The 18,738-nt window shown below is 48.6% G+C and overlaps 9 protein-coding genes across 9 annotated transcripts; 4 read left to right on the forward strand and 5 right to left on the reverse strand.

The window, feature by feature from the left end:
* Positions 1-224: 224 nt before the first annotated feature.
* On the forward strand, positions 225-722 carry N7455_006572 (uncharacterized protein; the record flags this gene model as incomplete). The annotated part of the gene is made up of 2 exons (XM_040958383.2): positions 225-339; positions 397-722. 2 exons carry the CDS (start codon positions 225-227, stop codon positions 720-722), a joined length of 441 nt encoding a protein of 146 aa, XP_040811271.1.
* A 290-nt stretch (positions 723-1,012) lies between these two features.
* Positions 1,013-2,435, reverse strand: N7455_006573 (uncharacterized protein; the record flags this gene model as incomplete). Its single annotated transcript, XM_065605386.1, has 2 exons — positions 1,840-2,435; positions 1,013-1,756 (listed from the first exon to the last, which is right to left on the reverse strand). Exons 1-2 carry the CDS (start codon positions 2,353-2,355, stop codon positions 1,013-1,015), a joined length of 1,260 nt encoding a protein of 419 aa, XP_065461240.1. The 5' UTR covers positions 2,356-2,435.
* A 1,311-nt stretch (positions 2,436-3,746) lies between these two features.
* N7455_006574 (uncharacterized protein) lies at positions 3,747-5,979 on the forward strand (the record flags this gene model as incomplete). The annotated part of the gene is made up of 4 exons (XM_040958325.2): positions 3,747-3,844; positions 3,906-4,089; positions 4,152-5,283; positions 5,342-5,979. The coding sequence occupies 4 exons, from the start codon at positions 3,747-3,749 to the stop codon at positions 5,977-5,979; spliced, it is 2,052 nt and encodes a 683-aa protein (XP_040811185.2).
* A 545-nt stretch (positions 5,980-6,524) lies between these two features.
* On the forward strand, positions 6,525-8,514 carry N7455_006575 (MDR family MFS transporter; the record flags this gene model as incomplete). The annotated part of the gene is made up of 5 exons (XM_040958403.2): positions 6,525-6,866; positions 6,930-7,200; positions 7,277-7,780; positions 7,845-8,005; positions 8,080-8,514. The coding sequence occupies 5 exons, from the start codon at positions 6,525-6,527 to the stop codon at positions 8,512-8,514; spliced, it is 1,713 nt and encodes a 570-aa protein (XP_040811223.2).
* Positions 8,515-9,047: 533 nt separating this feature from the next.
* On the reverse strand, positions 9,048-10,106 carry N7455_006576 (zinc-binding alcohol dehydrogenase family protein; the record flags this gene model as incomplete). The annotated part of the gene is made up of 1 exon (XM_040958353.2): positions 9,048-10,106. One exon carries the CDS (start codon positions 10,104-10,106, stop codon positions 9,048-9,050), a length of 1,059 nt encoding a protein of 352 aa, XP_040811212.2.
* A 737-nt stretch (positions 10,107-10,843) lies between these two features.
* Positions 10,844-12,636, reverse strand: N7455_006577 (putative MFS sugar transporter; the record flags this gene model as incomplete). The annotated part of the gene is made up of 5 exons (XM_040958288.2): positions 10,844-11,271; positions 11,332-11,855; positions 11,911-12,148; positions 12,206-12,546; positions 12,599-12,636. The coding sequence occupies 5 exons, from the start codon at positions 12,634-12,636 to the stop codon at positions 10,886-10,888; spliced, it is 1,527 nt and encodes a 508-aa protein (XP_040811263.1). The 3' UTR covers positions 10,844-10,885.
* A 1,967-nt stretch (positions 12,637-14,603) lies between these two features.
* On the forward strand, positions 14,604-16,783 carry N7455_006578 (uncharacterized protein; the record flags this gene model as incomplete). The annotated part of the gene is made up of 5 exons (XM_040958272.2): positions 14,604-14,841; positions 14,893-15,480; positions 15,539-16,382; positions 16,450-16,702; positions 16,769-16,783. The coding sequence occupies 5 exons, from the start codon at positions 14,604-14,606 to the stop codon at positions 16,781-16,783; spliced, it is 1,938 nt and encodes a 645-aa protein (XP_040811248.2).
* Positions 16,784-17,599: 816 nt separating this feature from the next.
* On the reverse strand, positions 17,600-18,517 carry N7455_006579 (mitochondrial import receptor subunit TOM22; the record flags this gene model as incomplete). Its single annotated transcript, XM_040958339.2, has 3 exons — positions 17,600-17,650; positions 17,893-18,182; positions 18,409-18,517. 3 exons carry the CDS (start codon positions 18,515-18,517, stop codon positions 17,600-17,602), a joined length of 450 nt encoding a protein of 149 aa, XP_040811193.1.
* Positions 18,518-18,527: 10 nt separating this feature from the next.
* N7455_006580 (uncharacterized protein) lies at positions 18,528-18,725 on the reverse strand (the record flags this gene model as incomplete). Its single annotated transcript, XM_065605387.1, is given in 2 exon segments — positions 18,528-18,663; positions 18,679-18,725. 2 exon segments carry the CDS (start codon positions 18,723-18,725, stop codon positions 18,528-18,530), a joined length of 183 nt encoding a protein of 60 aa, XP_065461241.1.
* Positions 18,726-18,738: the final 13 nt, after the last annotated feature.

An 18,738-nucleotide genomic window follows, 5' to 3' on the forward strand; every position in this document is an offset into this window, starting at 1 on the left:
ACTCTATACTCAATACATTCATGGATATTCACTTTCGAGCTCTAGGCCCTCCTAACCTCCTTTCCATCGACATGGCTTTGGATATTAATTTAACTTACGGAGTATATGTTTCGGAGTATCAAAGTTGTGGGTCTTATGAGTAGGTATATATATACATACATCAACTAATTTGTCCTTCCTCAAATCTCTCTATCCTCATCTTCTTCAAACAATCATCCCTCAAAATGCATTTCACCAACTTTATCGCCTTGCTTGCTGCACCAGCTATTGTCGCAGCGACCCTCGCTCCGGCTTCCTCAAACACCAAGGGTTACAAACCGAGTAGCCTGAACTGCAGTGGTGCGTGATGACAACAAACAAAGATGGAGTGCTCTTGTGCTGACTGTCATAAAATAGCCGCAAAGGTCTCTAAAGCCATCCAAGCAGCCGAGTGCTCCCACAACACTCGCACTTCCCAGACCCAAACATTCGCCGTCTTCCAGACCGAACACAAATACGACTCCGTTAAGGGCGCTCCCTACGGCACCTGCAGTGCGTATACCTGCACTGCCCCGACCAGTAGTGAGTTGGAGGAGAACTCGGACTACTGGATCTTCTACTGGGGCAGTGGTGGCAAGAGTACCGGATACGGCACAACGTGTATCAAGTCTCCCGACACCGGAGAGTGTGGTTGCGAGAACTCGGATGGTACTTTCATTGCCGGCAGTGATAGCTGTGTTTAAATACACGACCTGGCTCAGATATTCAATGTTGGGTTCAAATGGAGATAAAACTATTACAGAAATGGAAAATTAGATACAAAGAATCCTATTAAACGATAGCGACTGCGGTGCACTAATACCAGCTCCTTATATAGTGTAGGTAAAGAGGTAAAATGAGTGTAATTGTTAAAATAAATACATACTATGTAGAAGAATGGTAAATGGGAGATTCTGGTTGGGAGATCCGTATCATAAAAAATATCACCAGCTGAGAAATCTCGGGTGTATATGAACAATATGCGTAGAGAGCCTTAACATCCGTTTTCAGGCTGTTTGTAGACCACGCCATCAACGGTAGTGGTTAAAGTGCCATTCGCGTAAAATTTGTTCAATTGAACGTCGACCTCAAAGTGGAACCCACCGGGACCTGTGACCTTTGTACTGTTGCTAATTCCGGTGGAGGACAGGTCCGAATACCAATCGATATGAATCAGAGTAGCATTGGGGTAGATCGCTGTCACTTCCTCGTTGCCTGTGATGAAGTTTAGACCATCGTCGGAGTAGTTGTGATACGTGGCCTCGACCGTCTTAAATGTAGTTCCGGCACTGTCGGGTGTGAAGATAACGTCGGCATGGCCGCTCACTTGTCCAGCCAAAGTGTAGTTGCCGAATGGTAGACTGGGATCTTTGGGTCCCGCGCCCCCTGGGACATATGGTTCACCCCAGGGCACAGTATCAGAGACTGGATCCATGGCGACGACTGGAAGGGGCTTGCGGCTTGTGAGAGTTGCCAACATCACTCGCACATTTCGCCCACCGGGAGCAGTGGACGTGGGACACGGCAAGGGATTGACTCCGCCACAATCCGGGGGTTGGACCAGGAGCTCGAAGTATGCAATCTTCGTACCATCCAGGGACCATCGAGGATCGGCACCTCCATTCCATAGAGGGTCATTCACACTGCCTGGGTTGCCATCACCAGCACCATTTAGCTTCTGGCCTTGGTAATAGCCGCTGTCCTCCAAATAGGGGGCAACTTCTCGATCGAAAATCCACTGCTCAAAGAACCGCCGTCGTCCATTGTTTCGGATAGACGAGATGGCACCGGTGGTAAGTGTATCAATGATAGGTGGTACACCCCGTCGACGATATGACTTCCCACAAGAACGCGAGTACCGTCGTTGAATGCTTGGGGATACTGGTAGTCCATATCCGAGGTGATACCGTATTGTTGGTCCTCGGGGACCCCACAAGTGATACACTTCCATGCATCACCGTTGGGGAACAATGTTCCATTCGTGCGAACAATAATCAAATTGAGGCCGGTGTAAATACTGGACGGATCTGGAGCAGCCGGGGCTCCGGTGAACACCAAAGAAACTGTGACATGATCGCCGTCGGGAAGAAAGTTCCCGCTCAGGGTCTCGAAAGTGGTTACACCTATACAACCAGTGCCGTGTGGATTGACCGAAAGTGTACAGCCACCCTCGGTCTCCTTGGCAGTGACTGGAGGCAGTGGAAGCTCGATTACCTCGATGGGCTCGGGCTCTGGGGGTGATAACAATTGCTTTCCACGGCTCGTCAGCCCATATGGTGCCGTGTGGGCGGAAACGGTGAGCAACACTCCAAATATAACTGGAGCTTTGAAATGCATATTGAAGTTGCCTGCGGGAGTCAAGGAACCTCCCGGTTACCACGCTGCTTTATACATTCCCGGTTTATGCAGCTGGCTGAATATCACGCCACATGAGAATTAAGATCGACCGTCTCCATAGAAATCCACATCTCGGAGTGACCTCAAGTTGATTGTGAACCATTAAGTTCGTAGATGTCACCCTTGCAAGTGTCAGTGCATACGCGTATCCATCATTTCACTGCCCCACAACCATCACTCTGGATGCACATCATAATTTAATGACCGGAGTGAAGAAATGGAATTTGAGAACGCGCCGAGGCATCAATATAAAACATATGCCTGTGGTCTGTATTGAATCTATTATGCGTATAGGTCACTGGGAGCTCAAATCTGGAGAAGAGGGATGGAATAGGCAAACAGTGCAAACACAAACACAAGCCCTCGAAGCGTCAAATTCCTCGGATGCCACGATCTTCTGACTTCTTTGCATCTAGGCTAATAATCGGCGTTATTCATTTCTGCCTCAGCAACCCCAGTTTTTATGCCTCAGCATGGGACCGGAATTGGTATGATCAAACTTTGTACTCGGTATTACCCCACAATATCAAACCTTCCGGAAGCAAAAATAACACAAAATCCAAGGCTTTGTACTGGCTATTCTTCAATCACCTAAGCCCGGCGGGGGACATTATTCGTATTGGTAAGTCTTGATTTACTTCTTTTCCTCTTTTCCCTTTTCCCCGAGGTTATACATGGCAAAGTTCTCTATACAGTTTACGCATTTTACCCCTTCACGTTGGTCGGGCGTTCGGAAACTAGCTACTTTCCTATTTTGTTCAATTATGTTGTATATCGCCAGATATTTAACTAAGGATCCTATGGGGTTTCTTAGGATTTATAGGGGGCACGTGCCATATATCCACTGAGGAAGCTAGTTTAATACAAGCTTGGTATAAGAACTGGTTCATGCTTAAGGCAACCGCAATAGGCTAGAGCTCGCTACTATATTCACTAAAACCCCATAGGATTTCACCATCAAAGCAATCTATAATGTGGTTTGCTGTCCTCTCAAGAATTACCCTGCCGGCGAATCTTGGCTTCAAACTTCCAATCTCCTATGCTAACATAACGGGCCAATCTTCATATTGGGCATTATATTTTCATGAAAGATACGGCCATGTTTTACGCATGGCTCCAGATGAGCCGAGCTACTCCGATTCAAGCTCAGCCAATAAATTGTTGATCTATAAGATTGTACAACATAATGGGGATTTGAGGAGTGGGGCTTAGGATGGGCCGCTTATGGAATAGTGTGGAATCTGTGGATGTTCGGTGGAGAATAAAAGTGGGCTGTGCCATTACACCCGTTGACTGCACCCACTCTTGCTCTTACATCGACTATACATAGAATGGCTGGCCACTCGGCAGCCTATGGCCAAGCGTGTCTTGGCTGTTTCAAGACTAAATGCAAGTGTATTCCTCGCGCCGAGGGCAGTGGATGCGAAAGGTCAGTCTGGGCTGTGCTTGCAAACCCCGACCTGTGGGTATTCATTCAATATCTTATATAGGTGTCACCGTCTCAAGCGCCCATGTCATCCCGCCGATGCACTACGTCGCAGCGCTAAAAAGCAGAGCTCTTCGGACGCCCGTATCGCGAAACTCGAGGGGACACTCGGCCAGCTAGTCTCGCTGCTTCAAGCGGGCAATGTCAACGTGGGCACCATGAACAACGTCCACGGCAACGGAGTCTATGTATGGTTTTATAGTAGTAGTAGCAATAAATTCTGTAACCATACTAATAACATTGACAATAGCCACCCCCTCCTATCATTCCATACCCAGACGAGGTCGCAGAAGGGACCGAAGAGAGTGGCACTATGGAGGACTCGCATACCCCTCCTATTGACGGAGACGATGAAGATACTGATGCTAATGCCACCGGTATATCTGGTTCTTGGTGGGCGGTAAACAATATGAGCAGCGTCAGCGCCAACGGTATTCCTCTCGCCAAAACTCCGTCCTCGACCGTGTCGGGCATGGTTATGCCGCCCTCTGTATCTCCATCCTCTGCATCAATCTCTGTTGACACGTTCAGATCGCGTATGCTGCACCACTTCCCCATTGTTCATTTGCCTGTCCATCTCACGGCCGAGCAGCTGCAGCTACACCGGCCGTTCCTGTTCCGCGCAATTATTTGCGTGACATCGGCATCGGCTGAGGAGAAGAGCGCAACCTCCCTCGAATTGAAGCGTCTCCTCTGCGAGGCAACATTTCTCAAACAGTCACCGCAGCAGAAACAGCAGCAACCACAGCAAATAGTCGATATGCTACTAGGTCTCCTTGTCTACATGTCGTGGGGCTGGGAGCACCTGCACAGCCGTCACAGTCTGTCTCGACTCATGGCGGTGGCTATCTCATTAGTCGGCGAGTTGCATTTTCTGGATCAGGCTGCACCAGAAATTACGCACACAATAAGCCAGCTCGAACTAAAAAGCGGCTTTGATGGTGTGTATGGCAGCACGTCGGAAACTACGGCAACAACGACAGCGACAAGCACGACGGGTGCTGGAGTGACTAATGCCCAGTTCTACCTCGAGCGCCAGCGAGCCATTCTAGGGTACTTTGTACTTGGATCGGCCGTCTCGGCACATTTCTCCCAGATCGATGCGCCGCGGTGGATACCTCAGATGGACGATGGCCTCGCTGCCCTTATCACCAGCGGCTACAGCGCCGGCGCAGAATGTCCGTCTGATGCTGCCCTAGCTATTCAGGTCCGCCTACAGCTGCTCGCTATGAAGGCTGCCCAGGTCCGTGAGCGAGCCCAACTCCCGGACCACCCTCCACCGGAGACTCTTTCAACTCAAGCTCTCTCGTACGTCAGGACTCTGATGGGGCAGCTACAAGAGCTCAGGGCCTCTATCCCTCCGGAATTCCAGCTGCACTTCGGTAGGTGTTTATCTCAGCACAGGTTTCCATCTAAAATATATTGCTAATCAATAAGTAGCCCTCCTCGCTCAGACATACTATACCGAGATGTGCATTATCGAGACCATCCACATCCAGAAGTCCGCTCGCCCGCAACCGCCGATATGTGGGCCTACGCGCATCTCCTGCTTTTGGCAGTCAGCACTTTCGATTAAGTCGTGCACATCAACTTTTCTAACCCTCTCGCCGTCTGGACTTCTTGGTGTTTCTTTTATCCAGTGGGCTCAGCTGGCACGATGCGTGGCCACCCTGCACCAACTCAGCACGCTCCAGGAGCCTGGCTGGGATCTAGCCACTCTGCACAGCCTTGTTGATCTTCCTGTGCTTCTATCTTGCACGGCAGACAAGCTAGAGCTCGCTGCTGTTGAAGCTGGAGAACACTCAGTGTCGGTAGACGGTGTATTCACCCAACTGGCCCGCGGTTTACGCATGTTCCAGTCGGCTCATCACGACAGAGTACCAAACCAACAGGAAGAGGTACATAAACCAAAAGAAGCAGGAGATATATCATGGACCAGAGCGGGTGCGGATACGGCTATAGTTGCGACTACGGAAACAGATACAGATGCTTTGGCAAATGGCCAACAGGCAGAATACTTGAGTCCCACGTTATGGCTGGATCAATTTTTTGACTATGAAGATCAGACGATGGCTTGAAATGCTTATACTGTTAACAAAGGGATATAGTCCTCGCGAATCATTATTACACATGTACAATAAATTACATCACGCTTCCCTGGCTGACACGGTATTTATTCTTGCCATGTAGAAAAGGGCTTTCGAATAATACCCGGGTAATGACTGTTTTGGGTTACAATGGCCCGTAAAAAGCCCGAGCTGCTCTGAGACTATAGCCAACCAGGTACCGTAACTATTCCAACTGTTCCCATTACTATGAAATATGGTGCGTTTTAAATTGGCGGGCCGGATATACCCTTAAGTCCGTCGACCAATAGGGGCAGGATTAAGGGCCGGACTTCTAGATTCCGGTTCCGCCTTACAGCAACGAACCCTAACTCAAGGGCACTCACTCGCAAGATTCCGGTTCCTGTCCTAAGCTCTTGTTCCCTTTCTGGCATCATGTAGTCAGTTATGCTATATAGCTTCCAATGGCTGCACTCTAAGCTAATCGTCTTTTCTCCCAATAACTACTAATATAATTCTTGGCATCAGGACGGAGATAGCAAGAGTCAGCCCCAACCATGACCGACTCCAACAAGTCAGTTAACGCGAACCAAGTACTGCCGGAGGGGACTAGTGATGTTGAGAAGTACGGCTCCGATAGCGTCACCTCCAAGAACGAGGCCGCAGACGATGACAGCAAGTTTCCCACCGGCATAGCCTTATGGTCTATCCTAGGTCCTGTTACAATTGCCTACTTCCTCGTCTTCCTTGACATGTGCATTGTGTCTACCGCAACACCCGCCATAACAGAGCGATTCAACTCTCTGGTCGACGTCGGCTGGTATGGCGGTGCGTACCAGCTCGGCAGCTCCGCCCTCCAGCCTCTTACCGGCAAGATCTACAGCCACTTTAATATCAAGGTAGGTTATCCTACGGTTCCTTAAAAAGAGACGAAAGTGAAATTTTGTTAACGTTTGAGACAGTGGTCCTTCCTCGTCTTCTTCTTTGTCTTCGAGCTCGGATCTGCCATATGTGGAGCTGCTGTCTCCTCGTCCATGTTCATTGTCGGTAGAGCCATTGCTGGTGCGGGCTCGTCCGGTATTGGAAACGGCGCCCTGACCATCATATCGACTATACTGCCGGCCAGGAAGCAAGCCCAATTCCTGGGCATCAACTTAGGCATCGGCCAGCTCGGTATCGCCTTGGGCCCCATCATTGGAGGTGCATTCACCCAAAATGTGACGTGGCGTTGGTGTAAGTGGCTTAGTCGTCTTCTTCATTGAGCTCCATGGCCACCATCTTTGTGCTAATATTCTTCTTTTCCTACCAGGCTTTTACATCAACCTTCCCATTGGCGGTGCTTTGGCCATTCTACTGCTCCTCTTCAAGATTCCCGAGCCGACCACCAAGCTGCCCTCCAGACAAGTCCTCAGCACAGGCGTCAAGTCTCTGGATCTTCCGGGCTTTATGCTTATCAGCCCCGCTGCAGTCATGTTTTTGCTTGCATTACAATATGGCGGTACCGTGCACCCGTGGAATAGCTCTGTTGTCATCGGCCTTCTGGTTGGCGCCGCCGTCACGTTTATCGTCTTCCTTGTCTGGGAATACCACCAGGGGGACGGTGCCATGGTACCCTTTTCCATGATCAGAAAGCGCATTGTGTGGTCTGCTGCGGGTAACTTGTTCTTCCTTCTCGGCGCCCTTTTGGTGGCCGAATACTATCTCGCCATTTACTTCCAAACCGTTCTCGATGACAGCCCTATAATGAGTGGCGTACATCTACTCCCAGCGACTTTAGGCTTGGTCATTTTCACTATGCTCTCGGGAATGATGAGTTCGTTATCACCCTTTCTCCTTTTTAACTCCTCGAAAACTAATATCAAATTAATATTTCGCAGCCGAGATCTTTGGGTATTACCTTCCCTGGAACCTGGGAGGAAGTGCCTTGGCCTCCATTGGCTATGGCCTCATGTCTATGATTAAACCCATGACTTCGTCCTCAAAATGGATTGGTTATCAGGTCCTCTATGGTATTGGCAGCGGTGCTATGACTTCAGCAGTGAGCTTACTTCCCAGTATTCTATCTCCTTTATATCCCGAATCCATGTTTACTAATTTTACTTTTACCTGAAGCCCTATGTAGCTATCCAAAATCTTGTCCCGCCTCCGCAGATCCCTATTGCCATGGCTATCATCATCTTTTGTCAAAACATGGGCGGTGCCATCTTTCTCATTGCTGCCAATTCCATCTTCGCCAATGGGCTGCGCAAGGAGCTCCAGAAGCACATCGACGAGATTGGCGTCAGTCCGGACATCATCCTCGGTATCGGACTCAGTTCCATCCGAAGCGTTGTTTCTGGCGATAAGCTCACGGCTGCGCTGAAGTGCTATACCACGGCAATTAGTCATGTCATGTACCTTGGTATTGGAGTCAGCGTAGCCACGTTTTCCTTTGGCTGGGGGCTGGGCTGGGTTGATATCCGGAAAGTGAAGCAACTGCAGGCCATTCAGGCACCGAACACCGAGGAGAACGTGGACTCCACGACCGAAAAGTCAATCACAGCTTAATGTGGAGAGCGGATAAATGCTCATTAATTATGTTACCAGGTCACATAGCTCACTTGGGGCATTGGATAGAAGATTGGGTGTTAAAGACCTTGCGCTTGATATTTACCTTACAGCTTCTTCAAGCTAGCTTTAGATATATTTGGGAGGTATGATCCATTATTTAAATAGGAGAGATATATAACTATGTATAGTCTTTTATTCTCTTAATCACACGTACGTTAGAGGGGAACTTTGCGTCGTAAGGCCGAGTGAAGTTTTCTATATGTAGGAGTTAGATGAGAGACTGCTTAGAGGAGTGCCATTTGTAGTAAGACAGTAGTTAAAAAAGCCACATTATTCTCACTGCTTTATTTTCCTTTCTTGGACTTGATGTTTTAGTTTCCCTATGGCCGGACCGAACTAAAGCCTTTTCCTCTTCTTAGATCGCCTTCCGTAACAAATTCCATAAACATGCTTGTTTGATATTGCTTTACTATGTAGATAGCTAGATAATTGCTAGGCGAAGAAGCCGCCGATAGATAAATATCCAGGCTTTATAGTGACACAACAATTTTCTTTGCGGAAACACCCTGCATGTGGATCCCAAAAGCCTCCTGTATCTTCTCCAGGCCTTTGCCCACGACCACCGCCTCCGGTGCTGGCACAAAATGCCTGTTGGCGAGTGCATCAGGGAGGTAGCTCGTGTAAATTTTGCTCACAACAGAGTCGGAGGCGGCTGCGTCCGGGCCGAGTAGGATGAACTTGACCTGGATGCTCGGGTCAATGGTACCACCCCCAGGCTTACCGCCAGCGAGAGCAATAACTTTATTGACAGCGGGCCCCTCGTGCCTTTCCAAGACAGCGGCCAGCAGGTCGATGGAGCCGTCGCCGATGGAGTAGCCACCGGCAAGGTGGAGTCCCTTGACAGCGGCGCTAATATCGTCGATCACGGCCCCACTCTTGTAGTCAAACACATGGATGGCACCGAGCTTCTTGACATAATCGAAGTTCTTGGGTGACGCTGTCGACACAACCTCGTATCCGGCGGATACGGCCAGCTGAATGGCGGTGCTGCCAACAGCGGATGAACCACCGGTGATGATAATGGCACGCTTGTCACTAGACTGGCGTGCGGGCACGGTGGGCAAGTCAAGGCCCAGGTAGCCGGCGTCAAACAGGCCATGAGAGGCTGTGAAGATGGCCAGTGGTAGCACACCGGCCTGCTCAAAGGTGATGTTGTCTGGCAATGGTGCGGCCAGCCACTCGCGGATGACTGTGTACAGCTGGAAACCGCCCTCGAGGGAGCTGTTGACGGAGATGGCAGAAGCCGCTGCTACCACACGGTCGCCGATACGGAAGCGCTGTACGCCCTCGCCCACCTCAACAACGGTGCCGGCCACGTCCTCGCCGAGAATAAAGGGATAGCTGATGTGGCCTAGCAAGGCTTCGCCGAGCATCTGCTTGGCCCAGTCGACCGAATTTATGCCCAGTGCTCTGTTTTTCACCACGATCTGGTGAGGCCCGGGAGAGGTGTACGGTGCCGAGCTGATCTGAAGCGGTGTGGCTTGGGAGGCGAGTAGCCAGGCGGCCTTATTCTCTGGGGTCTGGGCCATTGTTGAAGTTCTTTATATAGAGGGTGACTGGATGTAGTGTGGGCAAAAGGAGCAGTAGCTGCGGTCGCTTTCAGATGACACGAACAGACACTTTTTCTGAGCAACTTAAGAATGCAGAGCGATGTTGTTGACTCTTCCTGTAGAATTGGTTTTATATATATGCGGAAACTGATAAATCACTGGGTAGGCATCCTTTGGAGCGCCGTACGGCGTAGCATACGGAGTTAGGACAGTCAGTCATTTAGGAATCGTCGGTGAGAGCGTCACAATAACTATCGACAGCAGAGTAGAAAGCGGAATTAAGGGCTTTAGTTTAAGATATCGCCGTGCCAACCGGCGACAGGAATCTGAATACCGGTCGTTTCCGTCTTTTGTCAAAAACCGGAGTCTAAGATTCCGGTCGCTCTCTAGTTAGCTCAAGTAATCCAAGAATTTTGTTAAATTAGTAAACTAATATTATCTCTTCCTTAGTCTTATTCTCATAGACAATTCATTCGCCAAAAATAAAATTGGGAGTTCTTGGGGCTACCAAAGGAACTCAGCCGAGGTACTGTTCAAAATAGATCAGATAAACATTTCTACTTTTTACTTACTCAAACATGACATACTAAGTAAAAATAGTAAAAACCCAAAGACTAAACGGGCTTCATAAAGCACGCTCGGCGAACTTGTATTGGAGACTACTTGCTAAACATACGTATATATCGTGTCGCTTATAAAAATTTCAGACACAAACACCGCAATTGGTATATCAAAATCATGGCATAGACACAAGTCACCTAGTTCCGAGCATGCTCCACAGTAACAGCCTCAGGCTTTTCGCCTCCTTCGTGGCTCATCTGAACTCCCTTCTGGTGTGCCAGCACCTCCTCTCCCTGAACAACGTGGTTGGCACCACCAAACAGAATATCAATCTCCTCAAGGGGAACCTGCTTGGTCTCCGGAATGAGGAACCAAACAAAGAGTGCAAGTAAGAAGTTGATACCAGCAAACATGTAAAAGGCATAGAAGCCCTCGTTGTCGAGAAAAATAGGGAAGAATTGCTGCACGATGGCGTTGGCGACATTCTGCGTCTGCGATGCCATGCCCACGGCCTGGGCGCGGACGTTCATTGAGAAAATTTCGGACGTCCAGATCCATACTGTTGCGCCCCAAGATGGTTTGTCTAAAAAATGATGTTAGAAGAGTTTCGTTTGTGGGGAGACAGTGAGTAGAGGGAACTTACAGAAGAAGATGAACAAGAACATAAGGAACACAATCGATATACCAACTGGTTCTGACTTGGATCCGTTGGCTAATTGTGGTGTTTCTGTTTCGACGGCAGAGACAATGATCATGCAGAGACCCATACCGATACCACCGACAATCAGAAGGAACTTTCTTCCGAAACGATCAATAATCCAGACAGCATTCAGGGTGAAGAAAATTCCAAAGGTGGCGTTCAGTGCGTTGATCAGTGCGATCTGACTGTCGCTAGTAAACACCTTCTGGTAGATCTTGGTAGAGTACGAGTTGAGCGAGCCTTGTCCGGTGATCTGTTGGCCGGCATTGAGGACCAGAGCCAGACCCATGCGCTTGCGCAGAGACTTGTCCTTCCAGAGAGCAGAGTAATTGCTAGAGATGGCTTCCCTCTCGTATTCGATGGCCTCGCGGATCTCCAACAGCTCTTGTTCGACTTCCTCCTCAGTATCACGAACTCTTTGCAGAGCTTCGCGAGCCTTCTCAATGTTGTTGCCTCTCTGGATGTACCTAGTGATTGTTAAAATCGCTTGCGGCCAATGGGAAACTACCAAAGCCGACTTACCAACGAGGGCTGCCGGGGATAGTCGGCAGGAGGACAAGGATCAAAGCAGGAACCAAAAGCTGGAAAATGACAACCAACTTCCAGTCCCACTCGCCCAGCTTAGCAACATTCTTGGTGCAGGCAAAGTTGATCCAGAAGCAGATGAATGATCCAACAGAGTAGAACATCTGCCAGAAAGTCATGATCTTACCACGGATCTCTGGCGGAGCCAGTTCACCAATGTAGATAGGGCCAGCAGCTGCGAAGTAACTCCGTTAGTTCATGTCATTCAAACCAAGCGATCAACAAGACTTACTCAATGCAATACCCTGACCTATACCAATGATACATCTACCTGCAAGGAAGCAAGCAAGATTGTGGTGAGGAGCGAAGGTTTGCATAAAGGTGGCAACAATGACCAAAACACAACCAATGCCCATTCCAAGCTTGCGACCTAGGAAATCTGCACACGGTCCTCCCAGGAAGAAACCACCAAAGATAGCGCCGACTGTGTATGCTGTATTAATTGAGCCAATTGTAGCCGCATTTGGGTTGTTCATCCAAGCTAGCCAGTTCTTGGAACCCTGGACGGAGTTGAACACGGAGGCATCGTAGCCATAGAGCACCATGCATGATGCTGCAACACAAGAGATGTACCTAGAAAGTCGGATTAGAATATGTTCTTCGAGGTAGATGATTGTGTACTAACCAATTGTACCCTCTCTTGCGGGTCATTAAAAGGCCCATTCTGATGGGATGGGATGAGACTGGTTTGACAGTGAGGTTGGCGATCTTTACCAGATCGATAGTACCACACTCCACAAATTTATTTAAGAAAGCGGGCAGTGACAGTAGCCCTCGAGTAGTATGATAGAGGACAATTAAAGATGAGCTAAACTCCAGGGGTGGCACCTGAGTGGGCGGAGGCTGCAGCTATATAAGACAAGAAGACAGGATAAGGACATTCCGGGGACGGAACTGCAACCCCAGCCCATGTGAACAGAGAAACGCCACGGGGTGGATCAGACCATCCCCAGAATTCACAACCCCGGACACGCTAAGCATATTTTGGCATTTAGATAACGGGTAGCCCTTGTCTCCAGGATCGCTGAGTGGTGGGGTGTCTGGAGTCAATAGCACATGAGTAGAGCGTATCTCATATCCATTCGATTTCTCATTGGTTTGGAGCTTTTTCAAATGCGCTAGCCGGACCTGGGGTAATAGGGATATGGGGTTCGAGGATATTTTTCAAGCTTTCGTTCCGGCGAGATGAAGTTGGGGGGAGTTTCCACGAATCGGGGGGTTGGATGACAGTGGCTTAGGAGAAAGCCAAAGTCCACCAATAGGGTGAATGGTGAAGGATTGCAGTATGTAGGTAGATTTAAGACATTTGACAAGGGCGCTAAACTAACCAAGTAAGAGATAATAAGCGACTGGATTTCCATGATTCTTTTAGGCTGGAGACAGGGCTGACTTTATCCTTATCCCTTCTTGGCAGAGACGTCTACGGGTAGAGTTAGGGCAACATTTTATTACTACTTTGTATATTCTGCTGATATTACAGTTTTTATTTTTTTGGCATCTTCAGGTTGTCTTTTAGGCTATATGTACCTACATATCTATCTACTACAATGTTTTCTCTTATGAATGCCGAGTTTAACCGAGAAACAGAAGGCAACATGTGCTAGTTACATGGCTCACGAGTTACATAGTTGACTAGTTAACTAGTTAGTTAGTCTTCAGACTACAAATGTAGGAATAGACCAAAAACATAAAGCCAAGGAGTAAAAAAAAACTTCAAATTTCTTTTCACAATAGGCTAGGGGGGGAAAACCATGATTTAAGTAGAAAGATCCATTGAATATCGGACCTATATTACAAAAGAGCTGCATACATCTTAGAGAAGCCCCAATCACATATTGTACATGGAAAAGTTGTTTTACATGTTTTAGACCTTTCCATGGCCTATATTCCATATTTGTGGCTAATTCTTCTTATCCCCCCTAGCTATAAGACCTACGAGGAGGGATCTATAAAAGGGGCGTCTACAAAGAATATCCGAGACATCTAAGAAGGCTCTGAAAAAGACTACCAAAAAAAGACACCAGCCGCATCAGTGACCAGTTATTCCTGTATATTTCAATAACTTTGATCTTTGTTTTGTTTCTATAGGAACAAACCAATCTGCCTTCTATGGATAATTGCATAGGATCCGCTTGTTCCAACCATGCCGCATAGCTGCATGTATATGAAAATCCTGGTCAAAGTGTTAATGTTACATATTCAAAGATATTTCCAAGATTCTGATCGACTATTCTATTTGCTTTACGACCTGAAACTTTGGTTACCATATGCACCATGTACTAGTTCTCACTTCCGCCTCCAGTGATGCTCTTTCAAGACAACCACCCTTTTCTCCAAAAGCACAAGGAAACCTGGTGAATATATTTTTAGCCTAAGAGTATATTTCTCAAAGATTGCTTCCAAAGCTCCCCAAGGTGATTTAATCTTCTAAGTATACAGATCACGTGCTCTCGTGATTTTCCCAACGCGCAATCCGCGACAGCGAAGGTCCCACTTTGATCTGGTAGACTCAAGCTTTACTCTTCTTTGGACATTTTTTTTTTCTTTGACTTTGCTATGACATACCTAGCTATATGAACACGACACTCCGCCTCCCAATCCAACCTATTCTATCATTTTGACTACTCACAATGCCACCCCGCAAATCGAAGAAAAAGCAGACGCGACTTGCCTTCGCTGCTTCAACCGCTGCGCCTTCAGCAGATGTGAGTCCGGAGCAAACCAACCGATATGCAACACTCACATACGACAACCCAAGCTTGGGCACATACCGTCCTCCAAAGACCTCCAAAAGCAAGCCTGAGACTTCACCCGAGAAGAAACGGACGAAGCTCCCCACCAAGACGAGGTCCAATGATAAACCCGCAAGTACGGCAATGCCCCCCCCCACGATGCAACCAGAAAGCTAAGATCCAAAAGATGAACTGTTTATGGAAGCTCAATCGGATAATGAATCCCTAGACGAACCTACCATCCCCACCTGCCAGAAGAGAAAGCAAGCCGCGCCACCTGATAACCTCCAAGATGAGAAGAAATCCCGCGCCCGGAAATCACAGCGACCCTTACAATTCTCAAAAAAACAGACCGAGAACACAAATGGTTCTGATTCGGAGGATCTATCCCGGCCGCGCCGAACACTCAAGCGAAAGGCCGCAAGCCCGCCGGTTGACTCCAGCGACTCGGATGAGCCAGTGGCCTCTTCGGTCGCCAAACGGCGCAGGTCTACCCGAGGTGGCCATTCTTCAATCTCACCTGTTATACTTAGCGACGATGATTCAAACGATTCAATAGCTCCCTCAACCGCCAAGAGGCGCAGGGTAACAAGGCCAGCTGCTGTGTCCAAAAGTGACGACGATGACTCGGACGAACCATTGGCCTCCTCGCCAATAAAGAGGCTCCGACGTGGACAGGAGAAAGAGACTCCCCAGGCTCCCCAGACCCCCCGCCACATCTCGAAACAGGCCAGACTTGATATCGCAGAGGATTTGGAGGACCTTCAGGATTCAGGTAGGAATCAATTGGCACACGAGGCTCATTTATTCATGCTGATGCCAATCATGCGCAGTTGTTAAGAAAAGTCGAACTCGCGGCCGGAATGTCGAATCTGCCCGAGATAAGAGAATGAAGCATCTTGAAGCCCTCCGTCGCAGACGGGCTGGTGTAAAAGATGAGGAGGAGGGGGATGATGAAGATGATGATGAAGATGATGATGAAGATGATGATGATGAAGACGAAGAGGATTCAGATGTGCAGGAGATTAAACGGCCCGGCAGCGATGCCAGTCCCTCTCGTCGTGGTCTCTGGCGACATAACGACGATGACAGCGACATAGAATCAGCCATCGACCCCAACGAGAATCTTGATCGGTACGAAGACGACTTTGTTCTTGACGACGAGACGAACGACCTCGGCGTGCCCACCGAAGAGATCCCCTTCGAGTTCACCCGACATGCATATAAGCAACCGAAGGAGTACTTCCGCGATGTCATCGGCTGGATGGTGCAAAACAAACTAAACCCGGCCTTCCCTCGCTCTGACGACATGTACAAGATGGCATTCATGAAACTGGAAGATGAAGTCAAGGGTCGGGCTGGTTCACAGCTGATCTCCTCAGTTTGGAACCCCAGTTTCGTCTATGCCCTCCAGGCCCGGCCACACATTGAAATCGCTGCCTTCCCCACGGAAGAGAACCATCCCTGCGATGCTTGCAGACGCTCTGGACATCCCGCTTCTAGTGATATAAAGCTCTACGGGAAGGCATATTCCCTGCAGATGTTGGAGCCACTGGAAGATGAGAATGATGACAGCGACGACAGTGATGAGGATTCTAAGAAGGACGACAACGGAAAGGAGCGGGACCGGGATGGCCATGTCCTTCCTCCCGAGAATGTCCGTTATTTCCTAGGAAAGTAAGTTTCGTTTAGACAGTCCTTTCGATCGAGCTCACCCTCTGACCGCTTCCTTTTGTTTCAACAGACAATGCAAGGCGAGAGCCCAGCTTGCTCACACCCTCACCCACTGGCGCTACCATCTCAATGAATGGGTCATCGACTTCCTTGAGCGTACGGGTCACATGGATGACGACGAGATCTTGCGACGAAATGATTTGAGCGTCAAGCGGAAGACGCGAAATGCAAATGATGTCCTCGATAGCATGACTGGAACTGGTGAAGTCGATAAGCTTTGGCGGGACTTCCACATTAACCTTAAGTCTGCTCGCGAGAAAGAGGTATGTGATTGCTGTTTGCTTGGTTAGGTTTTCCATGATGCTAATCAGGCCTGTTCTTATATTTAGTCTATCTACGGATGATGAGATGATCATATTCAAGAACCAGTTCACCCGAGGGTGAGTATTTATCTTCGAATAATGGCTTTATCATGAGCTCCCATGAAGAGTACGACCCTTGTAACTAGTCTCATGACATCGCCTTCCTCTTGCAAACTTTCTCCGGTGCTTGAGCTTTCACAATGATACCCATTTCTTTATTTGTTTGCACATTCCTACTCATGTGTTCCAGTCACCTTAGCTACATAGCCTACCAAGATAAGGACCCGTGGGCTTAGCATACATAGCAATGGCAAGATGGCCATTTCAAGAGACCTACTTGATATCCATCCATGGATATCCAATACAGTTCCAGGTAATCGTAGGCCTTCTTTCTCTAGCCCCCGTAAGAAGACTAGGACTACAGAATGCAAAGAAGATAACCAAACCCATCCGTTTTCATTACCTGGACATGCACATGGGTAGAGAAGAATAAAAGGTGTAAAGAGAAACAGGAAGAAAGATGATTGGGGTTGTACAAATACATGCATGCATAAGCTGCCGGAGCCAAAATGTCAGAAAGCATGAGAGATGCGAGAGAAAAAAGGAAGTAAAAAAACAAGAAGTATAACAAAGATCCGAAGAAGTCAAGACAAGAAGTGAATCGGGGAACCAACTCTTTCTGTGTGCTTGTAGTCCTGTACTTTGAGATCTGGCCAAAAAAAAAGGTGATTGGCAGGATGTAACAGGATCGCGTCGACATCCGCTTGGGTATGCTGTTTGCATAAACCAAGTCTCGTGGTCGATAATCGTGTCGCTGGATCATTTGCCAATCTCTCTGCTTTCCGAAGTGGTATTAATTTACAGAGTGGGTTGAGCCACCTTCTCGGTTTCGGAGCCGGGGGTGAGCATCTGCAAGTAGGAATTATAATCAGTATAGGTTTTCAAAGACTGGCTGAAGAGCGCGAAAATGGCATGTGATGATAGTGTTGAGAAAAAAGAAGGATTTTGAAGGTTGCCGAGATGTCAATACCCGAGGCAATGTACACGGTGTCAATTGTGCGAACGACGGCACGAATCGGGGATTGAAGATAATTGTAGCAATCTCGATAAAGACTAAGGAAACAAAACAGAAGGAAACACACGACACGTACCTCGTTAGCTCCCTTGATCATTCCCTGCTCGCGCTCCATCTGGATGTACTGCTCCTCCTCGGCGTAGGCCAAGGCGAATGGCACACCGAGCAGGAAAGCACTGGTGCTGATAATCCAAAGGGCGTTGCCGCTGAATGAGAAGCTGGCCTTGGTGAGGTCTGTGATGGAAGAGACGGTGTTGGAGACAGTGAGGCGGGCGGAGGGGGGAATCATGTCTTTCAGAGCGGCGACACGCTCGTAGAGCGACTCGGCCTCGAGCTCGACATCCTCGTCGTCGGAGATCTCAGAGTCTGTTTTTTTATTGATGTCCATGTCAGATAAGGGTCTTGATGTTTATTTGCGATTGATGTGTTCATTTCTGGGGTTCCGGGGTCGCGTCGTTGGGGGTTGGGGATAGGGACTTGGATAGGAGGGTATTCAGGGAGCAAATTATACTCCCATCGAGGCAATTCCCCATGCAAATGACAATGGCGCGATGCGAGTTCCGGGTATGGGCGTTCGGGATTCGGTACTAACCAGTGTCTGAGTAGTCATCCTCATCATCGGAGACCAGGAGAGCATCGTGCTTGGTGGCAGTGGGCTTGTCGGTGAAGTGCTCGTCTTCGACTTCAGTAAGCTTGACCATTTTGGGCGGTTTAGATGGGAGTGACGAAGGGGGGTCTAGTTGGAGGTGATGGTTGAATGATGGAAGGACGCTCTGGTTTCGCTCCGACTTTTTTGCCGAAAAGCGGCGAAGAGCTTGGACCCACCGACAACGATGTCATTTGTTTTCTTTGGTGATCTTACGAACTGATGTTCACAAGAATATTAGGCCAAGACGATATTAGGGACATGGTATAAGAGGAG

Source organism: Penicillium solitum (genome assembly GCF_028829755.1).
Source record: "Penicillium solitum strain IBT 25940 chromosome Unknown utg000004l_segment0_segment0, whole genome shotgun sequence".
Taxonomy (NCBI): Eukaryota; Fungi; Ascomycota; class Eurotiomycetes; order Eurotiales; family Aspergillaceae; genus Penicillium; species Penicillium solitum.